This window comes from Puccinia triticina, chromosome 18A (assembly GCF_026914185.1).
Source record: "Puccinia triticina chromosome 18A, complete sequence".
NCBI lineage: Eukaryota > Fungi > Basidiomycota > Pucciniomycetes > Pucciniales > Pucciniaceae > Puccinia > Puccinia triticina.
This window is the reverse complement of record NC_070575.1, coordinates 2,627,953-2,644,036: the sequence shown is the minus strand read 5'-3', so window position 1 is coordinate 2,644,036 and position 16,084 is coordinate 2,627,953. Positions and strand designations below refer to the sequence as shown.

Below are 16,084 nucleotides of genomic sequence, written 5' to 3'. Positions count from 1 at the left end.
TGATTACTTTCCGTCCGGAGATTCGTAAGATGTCCACTCATAAGCGCGTCTAATCAAAGAATCTTGATTATTCACTGCACCGGGGCCTTGCAGTAAGGACAGGAACTGTTTTGGCGAAGCCATTCCTGGAGAATTGAAAGCAAAAACAGTTAGCGTAGTACTCCAATAAAAGAGAAGAAGAGGGAGAGACTCACCAAGAGGCAGTCGCGGTGGAAGTGATGAGTGTGGCGGCAGTTGAGGATGGTAATCTGAGAGTCCTCAGAATACTCGGCAAGACAGATGCAGCAGGCAGCAGGGCCGCCGGGAAGGTTCGGAGACACCAGATGTGCCGGAGGAGGAGTGTTGGTTGGAAGATCAATCGTCCGGGATAGCTGGCGGGCACGACGGCGTCGATTGATGGTTCTGAGAAACCTTGAAGCGACGAGGTGGATCTCGTCGATGTACTGATGCCTCCATTGCGGGTCGGCCGAGGCGAGGATCTGGACGGCAGGGTGGGTTAGGTCGGTGCGCGTGCGGACCCCTTGCACAAATAGAGTGTGGTTGCCTTCGCGTCCGACGCGCAGGAGGAAGGGTGCGGTTTCCAAGTATTCCCGGATCTCTTGTGTCTGCCCCGCGTCCAGGTCAAAGCTCTCCGGACGCAGCTCCAGCGAGTAAAAGCCGGCGAAAAGTCGCAAGGACAGGGTCCAGGTCCGAGAGGGACGGTGGTAAAAGGGCTCGAAAGGACGCAAAGAGAATGTCCAGGCCGGAGAGCGGCGGCGGCGTGCCCAATCATAAGGGATGATAAGTGTGACTTCGTCTACTTCACTGTCAGAAGAGTCCATTTTTGTTGTCGAAGGTTTTCGTGGACAGAAGAGCTGGTCTGAAGAGATAGGGAGGAGATTGGGTGGAAGATGAGTGGCCAAAGAATTGGATGTGTGGAGCGGACTGATGGGGGGAGGAGGGCAGAATAGCGCTCTTTATACACACAAGTGCTGCTGCTTGAAGCTGAGCTCACTGCTTGACAAAGGGCCCGCCAAAGGCTGCCGAATAGGGGGTCTACCCGTGCTGCTCTGCCTACCTCACAATCAGCCGTCGGGGGCCACCGCCCTGCAATCTCATCCTGCGCGTCACGTGGGTTTCCGCCCTCAGCCGCTATCTACATCACCCTCCTTATGCTTGTGCCCCTCTGATGGTGCGTTTTTGAACGGAAGAAGACCAAATGCAAAAGGACCAAGCAACACCGAGCTGGCGGTAATCAACGGCTACGCATCCAGAAGCTATAGCGGGACTCGCAGCCAAAGCTCTTCTCCCTAACAAGGATCGACGGAGAAAATTGGTCTCCCACATGCAATCTCCGGCGCGCTCAGCGGCATCGCGCCACCCGGAGGGACGGCCACGTCTTCCCTTGACTGCCTCCGCGGCTGTCATATGACTTGTTTTTCCACACGCGCTGGTGCGTCTCATCGATTTTCTGGCAACACGGCGGCGTCCACATGCCGCCCCCCTAGCCAACGGTCTCCAAAGCACATCGCCCAAGCAACCCAAGCGGCGCTGGATTGGGTTTTCCGGCGAGGCCGTGTAGACTGCCCGGGCAGCCCCGATCCCAGCCGCCGGCGCAGCCGGCGGGCATGGTTCTGGAGGGCCAATGGACACATCGGGTCCCGCGGTGGCAGGCTTGAGTGCCCCCGAAGCGGAGAAGAATCTGCCCGGAGGGAGCCGGTAATTAGGATGGGCTGGAGATTGCAGAGGAGCCTGCGCACCCGTCGGTGCAGCTCTGTCCCCTCTCCCGGCGATGGAAATGGCGCATGTTGATAATCAAATCAACCTGAACTCCTTCAAAGAGTTCTTACACAACAAGAATGTAATAAACCTTTATATAAAATGTGATAAAGACACAGAGTCCTTTTAAAACAAGTTGCATGAAACGAATATTGATGTGGTGACCTTGAAACTCTATGTTCGTGCATTACCGTGTTAGCGTGTTAGTGACAAGGTGTTATTGTGGTGATGGGGTGTTGAGGTGACGAGCTGAGGTGTTGGCAATGAGGGTTGGGAGGGGGGAAATGATGGCGGGTTGTGTTTGTTATGTCAAAATATGGTTTTATTTCTCTTTGTATACTTTCTCATGCTGTCAAATTCCTCCATTAGCATATTTTCTATTTATATAGTTTCTCATGGTTTTATCTTCGCTCATCAACCCAAGTATGTACTTACATTTCACTATATATACCTTCACTCATTCAAAATATTATGCCCCTTGGGGGAGTTTTTCTATCATCCACTCAGACTTTAGGATCCACAGCTCTACAGGTTATGAGCCCGCGCTGTGACCAGCGGGGTTTTTCCTTTTGATCCAATCCTATCTTCATCCTTTCGTGAGGATATTCAAGTCATCTAGGTTTCATCCTTCCGTGAAACTTAAATCCCCACACATATCTTTATAAAAGCTTTTAGTGTTTGACTCCGCCAAATCACCCTTCAGTTGTTTGCCGGATTTTCAAGTTTATGGTTAACACACATTCCGATCGTCCAGACCTTGTTACTCCAGACTTCACTGCTCGAGTAACACCCCCTTGACGTCCTCTACCTTCCATCCCCAAAGAGTCATTTGACTCTAATCCCTTCATATCCCCCAACTCTTCACTCTTGTCAGATACAATGTCTCAAGATAACTCCAATATTCCTTTTCCTTCTTCCTCAGCCAACCCCATTCAATCCGATCATCCCCAGCCAGGAGAACAGTCCGACAACAAGCAGAAAGCACCTGAATCTCTTGATACCATACTCACTTGCGAACTTGAGAAGTCTGGCCACGCGGCATCAACGATAACCTGCTCAAGGTGCTCCTGATCCGGAATCTCACCAACACCAACCAGACCATCGCGACGGCTTCATCTACTCAGGTCGCGAGTCAACTTCGTTGGCATCAACTTGGCAAGTCGGTTGAACCTCAGTTGTCACTGGATGGGACCAACTTTCCTCTGTGGTCGGCTGCAATCATCAACACTGTCAAAGGCGTCACTCAGAATGCAAATTTTTTTGAGACAGACACTTCAGCGACAGACCCGGCAACTTGGGACGGTATTCTGGCACTTCTTCAACATTTGATTGATCCGGCGCTGCGCTCTTCCCTCAACGGGTTGACGGCGTATGGGGCCTACAAGTCTTTGAAGGGGCGATTTGCTGGCACCTCCTGGTCTCTCCTCCTAAGGAGTTGGCCTGACATTGCACAGGCCCCAGATGCATCAGACTTGCTGTCGTCCAGCTATGAGGCTTTAAAGCGGAGCTGGTACGATCTGGATGAGAGGCTGGGGGGATTGACTAAAGATAAGTTGTTATCTTTGTCTTTCCACTCCACCGCCCACCGATATCAGCAAACCATTGCTGATTCCATGGATTCCCAAATCGCAATCAAACCGGATTTCAAGATCAAGCCGGAGGAGATTCTACAAATGGCAACCCGGCTTCATCAGTTGACATTGGCTTTGGGGTCAGCCTTGGCGATGGCAATGTTGTCTCAGGGGTACCGTGGCGGACATTCCGGATCATTCCGAGGTACTCGCAGGCAAGGTGGTTTTCGAGGATCGCGTGGTATGCCCAGGCATTTGGGTCAAGGAGGCCAGTCGACGTCGACTTCTTTGGTTCCTCCTCCGGACAAATGGGCCAAGAAACACCTTACGGCCGATTTTCCCTGCAATGTTTGCTGGGAGTGGGGACACTGGGCGCCAGACTGCCCACGTGTGAAGAGCAATCTACCGCCACTGGAATATCCTTGCAAGAAGAATCCGTTGTGGAGGCCAAAGAAATCTAACATCATCTCTGGACGTCTCATCACCCAGTCAGGCAAGCTTGCGTCTATTTTGGCACCACCTGAAAACCCGGAGGACCCTCTGTGTGACACTGGCGCTACCCACCATGTAATGTCACACCCATCATTTTTTGTCACTCTCCGTCCGGCTAATTTACGGCTGCGTGTTACTTCTCAAGACCGCATTCCAGTAGATGGCATTGGGCATGCCGTGATTCCGACGCGTTTTGGCAATCTACATTTGAAAAATGTGCTGCTTGTTCCGAGGATCTCCGGGACCGTTATTTCCATTGGATTTTTTGAAAAGTGGGATGGAAAGGTGGATTTTGTCGATGGTTGTTTTATACTCTCTCAGCACAATCGGCAATTTTTGACGTATATCAACCAGTACCGGTGGTTTATCCCATCTCCTTCATCGTCTGTTTCTCTAAAGTCTTGTTATCTATCTCCGCTTCCAGTCTGTGGCATGCTTGACTCGGTCACATTGCCGTTTGGTTCTTCAATCAAACTATCAACCGCCAGTGTGTTTCCGGTATTCCCATGAAGAAGTTATCCCTCCCAAAAACCAAATGTCATTCATGTTCTCTTTTGAAAAGCACACATACTCCTGTCCAATCTCCTTCACGTGAGCTAGCAGATGCACCTGGTGACATTATTGCCATAGATTTAGTTGGCCCTTTTCCTGAGGCCCTCGATGGCAGCACCTACGGTTTGGTGATACATGACATCTTCTCGCGGATGACTTCTGTGGTTGGTTTGAAGAGCAAGGCCTCGGCTGGCAAGGCGGTATCGGACTGGATTCTTGACTTCAATCGACTCACCCCACACCGAGTGAAGACCATCCGCTTGGACAATGCCGGCGAGCTAACGTCAAATAAGTTCAACAAGTTTCTCAAAGACAACGACATCGGCCATGAGTTGAGCGTTCCCTATGAACATCATCAAAATGGAAATGTGGAACGGACAAATCAGACTCTTCTGGATATGGCGAGGACTTTTTTAATACACGCTAAGTTACCTAATTCCCTTTGGTTTTTAGCTTTCAAGCAAGCAGCGTACATCTTCAACCGCATTGTCCACACCGGGGCTGAGAAATCTCCTTATGAAATTTCGCTGAAGAAAAAGCCGTCTCTCAATATGGTTCGGGTGTTTGGCTGCCGTGCGTATCTCCATGACATCAATTACCCGAAGCAATTTGTCCCGCGGTTGACGGCTCTCATTCACGTCGGTGTTCTCAATGACTCGCATGAATGGCTCTTATGGAACCCAAATTCGAAGAAGCTCGAACGTGGCGCCTCAGTAATCTTTCATGAAGATGATCTCCCATCCCAGATGACTAACTCAGGGTCAGTCAACGCGGTTCTCAGACACCTTTGCGCCAACTCCGACTTTTCCTGCGCTGCGGATCCTACTGGCAATGGCGTCGCGGCTCTGTTGGCCTGTTGCTTCTTTTGACGTCAAAAGCGCTTTTTTGCACAGTGATATTGACCATGAAGTTTTTATTTGTCCTCCGCCAGGTGTAAAGACCAAACCAGGTTGTGTCCTCAAGCTCCGAAAGGCATTGTACGGAGCGCGCCAGGCGGCTCGTTGTTGGTGGCTACATCTGAAGTCACAATTGGAGAAGATCGGATTTTTCCCGGCCCTTGAGGACCAGTCAACATACGTCTATCGATCCGGTGCTGACATGGCGTATCTATGGGTACATGTAGATGACGGTTTGTTCACGGCTAGTTTGCAGTCGCTATTGGAATCTCTAAAGGAGCGTCTATCTTCGGTGCTCAATCTAAAATGGGATTCATCCCTATCTAGCATTGTTGGCCTCCGGGTGCGAGAGGTGAAAGGAGGTTTCACCATTGATCAACCAATGTTGATCGAAAAAATCATATCTATGCAGCAATCCTCCATCAAAACTTGCACTCCTATCACCTCGACCAACCTTCAATCAAATCCTTTGGACGGTTCAATGGATATCAAATATTTCTCTCGTGTTGGTTGTCTGCTTTATCTAGCCGCGGGTTCGCGACCAGACATCACTTTTGCAGTGAATTTCCTCGCTAGGTTCTCCATGGTACCGGATGCATCACACTGGGCGGCTCTCAATCACCTTATCTCATATATGCGTTATAGTGCTAACCTTGCATTGCCAATTGTCGCTTCACGTCCCCTCAACAATGGCATTACCACTTACGTCGGCGCAAACTGGGGTGGCAAGGCATCTCGCTCAGTACACGGGTTCATCTCGACAGTATGGGGGGCGCCAGTTTCATGGTCTTCCAAAAGACAGACGTGTGTGGCGCGATCCACGTGTCAGGCGGAATATATGGCGCTGTCTTTTGCTTCAAAGGACGCCTGTGTATTGTCGTCAATCATCTCTCATTTTTTTGACCTCCCTCCTCTGTTGATGCTTTGCAACAACAAGGCCGCCGTTCAAATCAGCTCGGATTGTCGCACTCAAAAGGAACACCGCCATGTGGATCGGGAGTTCCATGTCATCAACGAACTTCTTTATCTGAAGAAGGTCCGCCTTGAATGGATCTCCACCAACAACCAATTGGCCAATATCTTCACCAAGGCTCTCGGGTGGCAGAAAGTTTCGGAGTTTTTAGCGGCAGTTGGATTGCGTTTGCAATCCTCCACATTGGCAAGTAAAGGGGGGGAAGTATGCGCTGGCTGCAATGAACATGCACCCCCCGCATCTGTTTGTCTCCCTTCAGGACCCCAAACAGGTGTTGGCGACTGATTGGTTCTTTGGAAGCTAACCATATACATCTTATATTGTGCAGATCTCGGCGGGGCGTTGTCATCAACTGGAATTTTTTCACTTCAAGGATAATTAAATTTCCCAAAAAAAATACTCAAAGTTTGAGGTTGGGAAAATCATTGAAAAAAATCACTCCGTACTGAAAAAAAATGCAAACTGAGCATGCTCAGCCAAAAAAATAAAAATGTGTCAGACTGAGTAAAAAACAATGGGGCACATTTTTGGGTTGATTTGTTGGACGGGCCTGCACAAGGCCCACATGGGCCCCTAACAAGCCCGTTGGGCCCATTGAAAAAGTAGTATTTGTTTGGAATTCCTATGCTCTGCTAAAATGTGAGATGGGTCAAACTGAATAAAAAACATGGGGGTACATTTTTGGGGAGATTTTTTGGACGGGCCTGAATGAGGCCCACATGGCCCCTACAAGGCCCACTGGGCCCATTGAAAGGGTAGCCTTGGTTAAGAAAGCATATGCTCAGCTAAGAAATAAAAATTTGTCAGACTGAGAAAAAACCCTAGGGGCACATTGTTGGGGAGGCTTTTTGGACGGGCCTGCATCAGGCCCGTACGGGCCAACAGGTTTCCAAGGGGAAGGAAAGGGCCTGGAAATACATTCTGTGAGTGCACAAATGTCATGCAGATGTCAGAAGCCCTTCAATATCTTCTGTTGATTAGTGGTCAATTGGTGCTGTTCTGAAACATCATGTGGGCATTCTTAACCAAGACTACTTCTGGGTTGGCCAAACCAGCTTTGGGTGGGCCCTGACGGGCCTGATGCAGGTCTGTCAATAAGCCCTCCCCAAAAGTGTGGCCCCATGTTTTTTACTCAGGTTGACACATTTTTGTTTCTTAGCTGAGCATAGGCATTCTTGACCAAGGCTACTCTTTCAATGGGCCCAATGGGCTTTGTGGGGGCCAGGTGGGCCTCATTCAGGCCCGTCCAAAACATCTCCCTGAAAATGTAGCCCCTCATTTTTCATTCAGTTCAACCCATTTCACATTTTAGCAGAGCATGGGAATTCCAAACAAATACTACTTTTTCAATGGGCCCAACAGGCCTGTTAGGGGCCCATGCGGGCCTTGTGCAGGCCCGTCCTACAAATCAACCCAAAAATGTGCCCCATTGTTTTTTACTCAGTCTGACACATTTTTATTTTTTTGGCTGAGCACGCTCAGTTTGCATTTTTTTTCAGTACAGAGTGATTTTTTTTCAATGATTTTCCCAACCTCAAACTTTGAGTATTTTTTTTGGGAAATTTAATTATCCTTGAAGTGTTTACTGTCTTTCTTTCCAATCAGTTTTCATATCTTCTCTTATTTTTCTTATACTTTGATTTCATCACATATTTCTTGTCTCTTTGTTTTGTTTCTTTTGATTTTTGTACACATTTCTTTCTGATTGTTTTATATTTCTTCCATTTTTGTGTCTTTTCTGTTTTTCCGTGGTTGATGAGGGGGGGAGTGTTATGTCAAAATATGGTTTTATTTCTCTTTGTATACTTTCTCATGCTGTCACATTCCTCCATTAGCATATTTTCTATTTATATAGTTTCTCATGGTTTTATCTTTGCTCATCAACCCAAGTATGTACTTACATTTCACTATATATACCTTCACTCATTCAAAATATTATGCCCCTTGGGGGAGTTTTTTTATCATCCACTCAGACTTTAGGATCCACAGCTCTACAGTGTTGAGGGTAATTCGATGAAATAGTGTTTTGCATATTCAATATTACATGTACACGTGTCAGTACATCTTGAAGTCTGCTTGCGCTTGAAAAATCTTTTCTCTCGCCTTCTCGTTTTCCGCTTCATCATGGAGTCACGGTCGGGACGCACTCACGTTTCAATCCCTCAAGACTCAGGAAGGCCAAAGTATAGGAGTTTTCACCGCTCAGGTAAAGAAGAAGCAAAATCTAAAACTGTCAACTTGAATTTGTTAACTCATTGACAATTTTGAATCAACATCACTAGATCTAGAATCTAAAGTCAACTGCGTTTCAGGAGGAGTTTAAATCAAGAATCTACACTAGGAGTATCAGCGTTGGTCTAGTTACTTATATTGTGTTTCATTTGTTTGATTAAAAATTACTAAAACCATTGTTTCTTTAGTTTTTGTGTTGTTCTAGTTACTGTTCTTCTTTTTCTCAAAGTTCTTGTTGGCGTGTATTCAGTTTCTCAGTATAGATAGCATCTAAATCCTGTTGGTATTTCTCTTGTCACTTCTTTATGATTGGTTTTGTTTCAAACTCATCTTATTTCTTTATTTTTGTTCTGATTTTGTTATAGTCCAAAATTACTACTACTGGCTGAAGAAATAAATCTAAGATTTACAATAAAGAGTTTGATCCTACATCACAGGTTGAATGTCTTGATACTGCTGGACAATACTTAAACACCTGCTACTGCGAACTCTTGAAGCTATGTTCACACCTTCTTGGCGGCTGATGGGCGTGGCGCGACAGGGAAGATGATGGGCATGGAGGGCGGGGCATGGCCGGGCAGCGGCTGCCGTCTCGCAGCTCCTGGCAGGAAGTACAACGGCCACAGATGTGGGGTCACGCACCCGGCGCGGCTGTCCGGTGGGCCTCAGGGCAGACAAGATGCGCCGGACGGCCCGCACGCGGACCAGAGATACGCCGCTGCGGGCGCTGGGAAGACGCAGGGGGCGGGGCGAGCTTAACAAAGCCTCACTGTGAGAGCCCCAAAGGGGCAGCCCCGCAGGGTCTCTGTCTCACAGAGAGGCTTACCTGGAAAAACCTGTACCTGGCCTGAGAGCCCCAGGAATATCCGCCTGTATTAGGCTTTTTTTCACATTTTCCTTTTTTAAAAATCAACCGTTCATCTGTTGAAGTCGCCCCTCGGGACTTAAGGAGTGCTCGGCATTGCGCTTCTTTTGATGCAATTTGAGCCTTGTAGCTCCCAATATAAGGCCTGGTCCTCCCGGTTGAAATTTCCAATCATGGAGGAAAAGTGGCCGTGTAGGGAGTGAGATTTGCTGTACAGAACTGTACAACTCTATTAGTCATCTCACAAAGACAACTGAGCTTGACCCTGGTAACATGACAAGCAATGTAAACACATTTAAGACTTGATCCCAGGATATATGTCAAATGCGCAAACTTTGTTAACCGTAAAGTGAATTGAGTACCAGAAGCAACAGTGCACTTAGCTTAGCCGTTTAAAAGCATCACTCATGAATTTTGAGGTCGTGGGTTTTGGAAAGTGAGCTCCTTTGAGCCAATCTCCAGCTCATGGGAGGAGGGCAATGGTGGCAGGCCTACCACCAATTTGAAGAGGAGATGCAGGTCTTTCACCGGTTCAAGAGGCGGGCAACATGCCCTCTGGGAAGTGGGGGATTTGGGGGCACAAAGTTGGCCACCTGCAAAAAACACCAACTGCACGCGGGGCTCTCACGCCAGGAATTGTGGATTGCACGCAAGTCCCTCCCTGACAGGATGTCGCACTTCGTGCGAGGCGCTTCGCGCCCCTGCCCCCCGGCAGGCGAGGGACTTGTGCTAAGTTCGGGGGCGGGGAGGGCGGGGTTGCGGATGCCGGGCCACGAACAGACTGCGGAGGATGAGGCCGGTGCCCAGCGCTCAGCGTTTTTTGCCCTCGATTAGGTTACAGGATGATTGTGTTTACTAGCTAGCGTGATTCTATTTTGGCTACATGTGTACATACAATAACACGCTGGGCTGCTCGGCCTTTGCAACGGTACACTAAAGGTGCTCTACGACACATGATACACATCTCTACAGGGACACTGAGAATGAAGGATACTTTGTATGTGACTTTTGGCTGGGCTTACGGATTGGTCATGACGTAGCGGTACCGAGCTACACAGCCACCCCGAGCAGAAGAAGAAGAAGGTCAGCGACGGGGAGGGGGAGATTGGGAGGGGAGCAGCGCGGACCTTTGCCGGCGTTCATGTCCTTGACTTTCTGGCTGACGTCGGCCATCGGATGGGCGGAGGTCCAGGCGCGGACGCCATGGGTGACGGCGACGTCGAGCATCTCCTTGATCATCGCGGGGGGCCCGATCAAGCTGCCGCCGAAGCTGATGCCCTTGCCGACCAAGGCGTGGCCATAGAACGCCGGGATCCTGCCCACCCTCTTGTCAGCGTCTCCGGGGCAAGGGGGTTTTGGAGGGGGAGGGGGGATACTTTTCTTCGGGGAGGCCGACGATCGTCAGTCTTCCCTGGGGCTTGAGCATCGGGAAGAACAGCGTGTCGACGGGCAGGTCGTGCTGGTTGCTGGTGCACACGATCAGGTCGAAGGCGTTGGCCCACGTCTTGGCGGTCGCAGCAGCGTCCGCGGCGATGATGAAGTGGTCCGGGGCCACGCCGAGCTTCGCCGCGTCCGCCTTCTTCGAGTCCGAGTGGCTCAGCGCATACACCTCGGCGCCTAGCGCCTTCGCCCACTGTCATCCCCACACACACACACATCCTGGGCTGAGCTTCGTGGGAGACACACAGATAGGGGTGCTGCCGGAGACGTACTTGGATGCCTAGGTGGCCCAGCCCGCCGACGCCCGCGATCGCCACCTTCTTGCCCGGCCCCGCGCCCCCCGTCTTCACGGGATTGTAGGTCGTGATGCCTGTGTGCGCTCCCCATCTACGTCAGCGCGGCAGGGCTGTGCGGGTGTGGCGCTGCGGGCGGCCTACCTGCACACATCATCGGCGCCGCAGTCTCGGACGAGAGCTGCTGGGGGATCTCGATCGCAAACTTGCCTGCTCAGACCACTCACACACAGCTCAAGAAACGGCCGGACCGGGGTGCAAAAAGCTATGGACTGACCTTGGACACGCACGTAGTCCGCATACCCGCCCTGCGCCCCGGCATGCAAGAGAGTGTGAGCACAGAGGACGCGGAGAGAGGGAGAGGGAGGGGACTCGACTTGGGCCATGGATCCGTCGGGCCATTTGCCCTGGTAGGTGCCGATCATGCCCTTCGCGCAGTAGGTTTCCATGCCGGAGGTGCAATTGTCGCACGTTCCGCTGCGTCACGGAGGGGAAGGGGTGAGGACATGAGCCAAGAGGGGGCCGAGGAGGGGGGAGAGGGACGGACCAGGAGCCGGCCTGGGCGCCGACGCCGACGCGGGAGCCCTCCGTGTGGCCGCTGTCTTTGCCGGCACGGACGACGGTGCCGACGATCTCGTGGCCGCAGATGGCGGGGTACTGGGTCGGGCTGGGCCAGCCGTTTCTGCACACAACTCTGGCGGTGAGGACGGCGAGTCTTCTCGCTGGGTGAGGAGAGGGACGTACTGCAGGGTGTGGATGCACGAGCCGCAGATGCTGCAGTGGCTGATGCGGATGTCGACGAGCGCTTCGTGCCACTTCTGGGGCGTGTATCGGAACGGCTTCAGGTCGAAGGCCTTGCCCGCCTGCTCGTCGTGTGCCGCACTGCAACAGGCCTCGCATCAGCTGCGTCTGCTTTTCTTTTTCCCGGAAGAAGAACACTGACTATCCGGAGAATTGTTCTGGAATGTCGTGGGTCATCTTTCCGCGGGGGTGGTGGTGAATGGATGGTGGGGGCGAGGGGATGGTTTTATGGGGCGTGGCTGCCCCTTGTTGACCGTTTCTGGGGATGGCCGAGGCTGCCCCTGGGTGGCAGTGTCTGTGCTGGGCGATCGGCCATTCCCGCGATCGAGCCATCCCTGATTCACTCCCGCCCACCAGAAGAGGCAGCACCCTCAGCACAGCCTCGCTCGCACCAGCACCTCTCGACCAGCATCCCGCCAGCGCAGACAGCCTCGCACAGACGATCACCACAGACACACCAGCAGCCGCCCGGCCGCGTCTCCGAGCAAGCTTCTCCAATCAGCAGCTGCTGGAGGCCTCCTCGCCGGGAACGCAGCAGGATCCCATCGGATCTTCCTGTCCACTTGTCCCTCTCGGGCGTAAGTGCATGTGCGGGAGGCAAACCAGGCCGACCTGGCTGGTCCTCTCAGCTGTCATGGGCCACGCTTCGATCACACACCCATCCCACCGCTGGCTGGGCGGCGTTCAGTTTAGAGAAACAGGCCAGCTTCATTTGTCGCGAGGAGATCTGCAAGCAACGGGGTAGCCACTTCGCTGCGGAACGCGCAGCGGCTTCCGCGCAAAAGTAGCGCCCCCTCCCGCTGCGCTGCCTGTGGCAATAGGGCCCCTGTGTGGAGCTGCAAATCCTAATATTCGAGTAGATGGAAAGAAACTCCCCCAAGGGGAAAATATATTTCTGAGATCCTGTAGACTATATATAGGATATGTAAATACATACTTTGGTTGATGAGAGAAATAAACACATAAATGGACGATGGATATAGAAAATATGTAAACCAAACAAGATGAAAACATGTGAAAATATGGATTTGGAAATGAAGACATATTTTGACATAACACCCTGCACAGGGTCTGGATGAATGGCTGGGTTGCCAGATCAAGCCCTGCAGGAGAAACTTTTGTGAAGTTACACACCTAGGTGAACGCTCTCAATCTCATAAATTGAGAAAGAAGCCAGAATCTCAAACATCTGCGGATACAGGTAAGCAAAGCAAACCTTGTACCGCAGTCCAAAACTGTCAAGTTATCAACCCAGAAACGATGATGTTCCTCAACTGTAAGTAGCCAATGCGGCTGAACCCTGACCGTTGTCTTTAACCGGTGCAGTTTCACTTATACCCTACTCCTCTCCCTACCGCAGCCTTGGCAAACGAAGTAACAACCCGCATCCACGGCGACCAGCCTGGACCGGTGCAAAAGAATCAGCCCAAACCCTGATTCTGTTCAGTGAGAAAGGTCACGCCTAGGCGAAACCATAACCAGTAAGCTTCATCTATAAAGAGCGAACTTTGGAGGGCCAAGCAGCTAACCTCATCCGCTTTTTCACCACTTTCCCACAAAGTTCACTTTCTAGCTTACTTCACCTTCAAACTTCTTCATCTTCCCGCTTCTTCATTTTTCCACTTCTTGTGCTTTGTCACGTTTCTTTTCTTCTTTCGCATTACACGCTTTTTCTCACTATCTTGTCACCTGTCCGCTCACAATTCTCCTTATCCTGTCATCAATCACTTCTGCATCGCGAAGCCCTTGTCCCGTGCTGTAGATTATTCTTGTCTTGTTCTCTCATTTTCCGCTGCTTCTTCTCAGTTTCTTTTCTTTACCTTTCCTTGTCACCAAACTCTACTCCTTGTTGTCAATACCTCTGCTCTTAGGTAAGAGCTTATTCCTGTTTTCTTTTTTCTCTTCTAAAGACTGCAGCACTACTTGAACAAGACCTAATGAAAATAAATCTTAGCTCTTTGAATTCTCTCAGATTTACAGTCTCAACGATCAAACCCAAACATCAGGCCTCATCCATTGAGCTAAAAAGAGCAGAGACAAAATGGCATCAAACACCACTAAGGAAGAATTCTTGACCCTTCCGACCTTACTCGGCAGCAGCAACTATCCCATGTGGTTGCAGCAACTTTTCACCTACCTCACTCACTAGGAACTGTTTAACATCGTCATCACCAATCCTGGCGCCGCGCCCAACTCGGCAACAGTCAAAAAGCTGGCTGAAGCGGCTTATATCATCAGTTTGAAAATAGGCGACAAAATCTATCTCGGAATCGTGACGCCAGCTTGAATCTCCAACGGATACGCAATGTGGTCAAAGATCAAGCGAGTTTACGGATCCAACAGAATCCACAACCGCAACCAAGCCAACAATAAGTGGATCAATCTCTTTTTCAACGGGAACATCAATCAGTTTCTTGACCACGTGGAAACCAGTCTGGCTGAGTTTGCTTCCATTGGAAAATTCATCTCTGAAGGCGATATTTGTGGCTTTATTGTTTCTAAAATCTTGGCAAAACGACCAGGTATCACTGATCCACTCCTCATGAATGAGGTCTTGATGGAAGACTCCAAAGCTCTCATTGAAAAACTCCGGGACTTAGCCAACCATGAGAAAATGGTCCACAAACCTAATCACACCGAGAAAGCAGCAGTTGCTCTAGCCAGCAATCCTCGTGCTTGACCGCCACCCGGATGCAAGAATGGAATCCACAATCCGAACTCTTCACACCTGGAGTCCAAGTGCTGGGCAGTTCACCCTGAGCTACGACCAGTAAGAAAGCTTCCAGCTGCAACAAGTCACAACTCTGTCCTTTCCAATCCCACTCAGTCAACATCTTTGCTTGCGTACAACACTCCCGTGTTTGCCAATGTAACCACAGCTCAATTCATGCTCATGAACTCGGTCAAACTCACTCCCGTTCTCGATTCTGGGGCATCACACTGTGATTTTGCGTGATGAACTCTTTGTTGTAAATCAGATTTTTATTTTAAGCCAGTAGTAGTAACAGAGTGACTAACAAAACAATAAGAAAAATAAGAATCATAAACTCCATGAGTTAACAAGAAAGATTGAAGAAGAAAATAACAACTACTAACAGAATAAAGAAGCTATCTTTACTAATGAACTGAACACGAGTGACAACAATGTAGAACAACCAGAACTAGAACAACAAGTAAACTAAAGAAAACAAACATGATTTAGTTTTTGAAATCTAACAATGTAACTGAGACGTAACAGAAAACAAACGCTGTGACTTCAATTTTCTTGATTATTTCTCCTCCTGGAACGACGTTGACTTTGAGTTCTTGAGCTAACTGAGTTGTTAAACAGACATTGGTGCAAGCGAGTGATTGAGTTTGTCCTGTGTAGATTTTCTCTTTACCTGAGTAGCTGAAACTTTTAATCAACGGTTTTTCGAGTGTACTGAATTGGCGAGTTAGCGTCGTATTCCAAACCTGAGTTGAATCTGTGAATCAACCGAGAAAAAACAAGCGTCTAGAAACTTCGGCCAGTTGGGCCCGGCTTTTGGACACGCATCCACATGTACATCACATAATGAATATGCATTACGTGTGTGTCTCCAAATTACACTCAACACACACCACATGCTCAACAACCTTTCTTTCTTCCACCACACTGAGATCTGCGACATGCCAATCAGCACGGGAAGGGATCTGACGACTTGACTGCAACTAGGAAAGGATTGGCTCAAATCATGGCCTCGGATGGCCAAACAGTTGAACTCAAGGGCTGTCTCTTTGTCCCCGGCTTAACTCAAAATCTCATCTCGGTTGGCCAGCTCATGAGATCATCCTTTGTTGTCTCAAAAAGCAATGGGATTCATCAGGTTACCATCAACGGTTCTGTCAAGTTTGATTGCAACCTTACCAACGGTATCTTTGAGTTCATCCTTCCCATCGGTCCAATCCCGCAATCCATAACCAACCTAATCACCACTTCCCACTCACTCAAAATGACTCCTTTCCAAACATGGCACAACCAATTGGGTCATGCCAGCTCTGCAAGAATCAAGACAGCGCTCAACGACTCATCTCTTGTTCAAGTTAAAGCATGCAACCCTTGCATGCAGGGGAAGTCCTCCAAACTACCCTTCAAAGGAAATTTCAACGCAACATTGGCTCTGCTTGAAGTTGTGCACGGTGATCTAGTGGGCCCTATTACGCCATCCACCAACTCTGGTGCGTGTTAC

The 16,084-nt window shown here is 49.7% G+C and overlaps 2 protein-coding genes across 2 annotated transcripts; both read right to left on the bottom strand.

Moving 5' to 3' along the window:
- Positions 1–71: 71 nt before the first annotated feature.
- Positions 72–821, bottom strand: PtA15_18A316 (uncharacterized protein; the record flags this gene model as incomplete). Its single annotated transcript, XM_053164844.1, has 2 exons — positions 72–125; positions 195–821. 2 exons carry the CDS (start codon positions 819–821, stop codon positions 72–74), a joined length of 681 nt encoding a protein of 226 aa, XP_053028813.1.
- A 9,536-nt stretch (positions 822–10,357) lies between these two features.
- PtA15_18A315 (uncharacterized protein) lies at positions 10,358–12,206 on the bottom strand (the record flags this gene model as incomplete). Its single annotated transcript, XM_053164843.1, has 10 exons — positions 10,358–10,389; positions 10,467–10,654; positions 10,716–10,972; positions 11,052–11,149; positions 11,217–11,282; positions 11,350–11,380; positions 11,450–11,549; positions 11,620–11,754; positions 11,817–11,954; positions 12,016–12,206. 10 exons carry the CDS (start codon positions 12,204–12,206, stop codon positions 10,358–10,360), a joined length of 1,236 nt encoding a protein of 411 aa, XP_053028812.1.
- Positions 12,207–16,084: the final 3,878 nt, after the last annotated feature.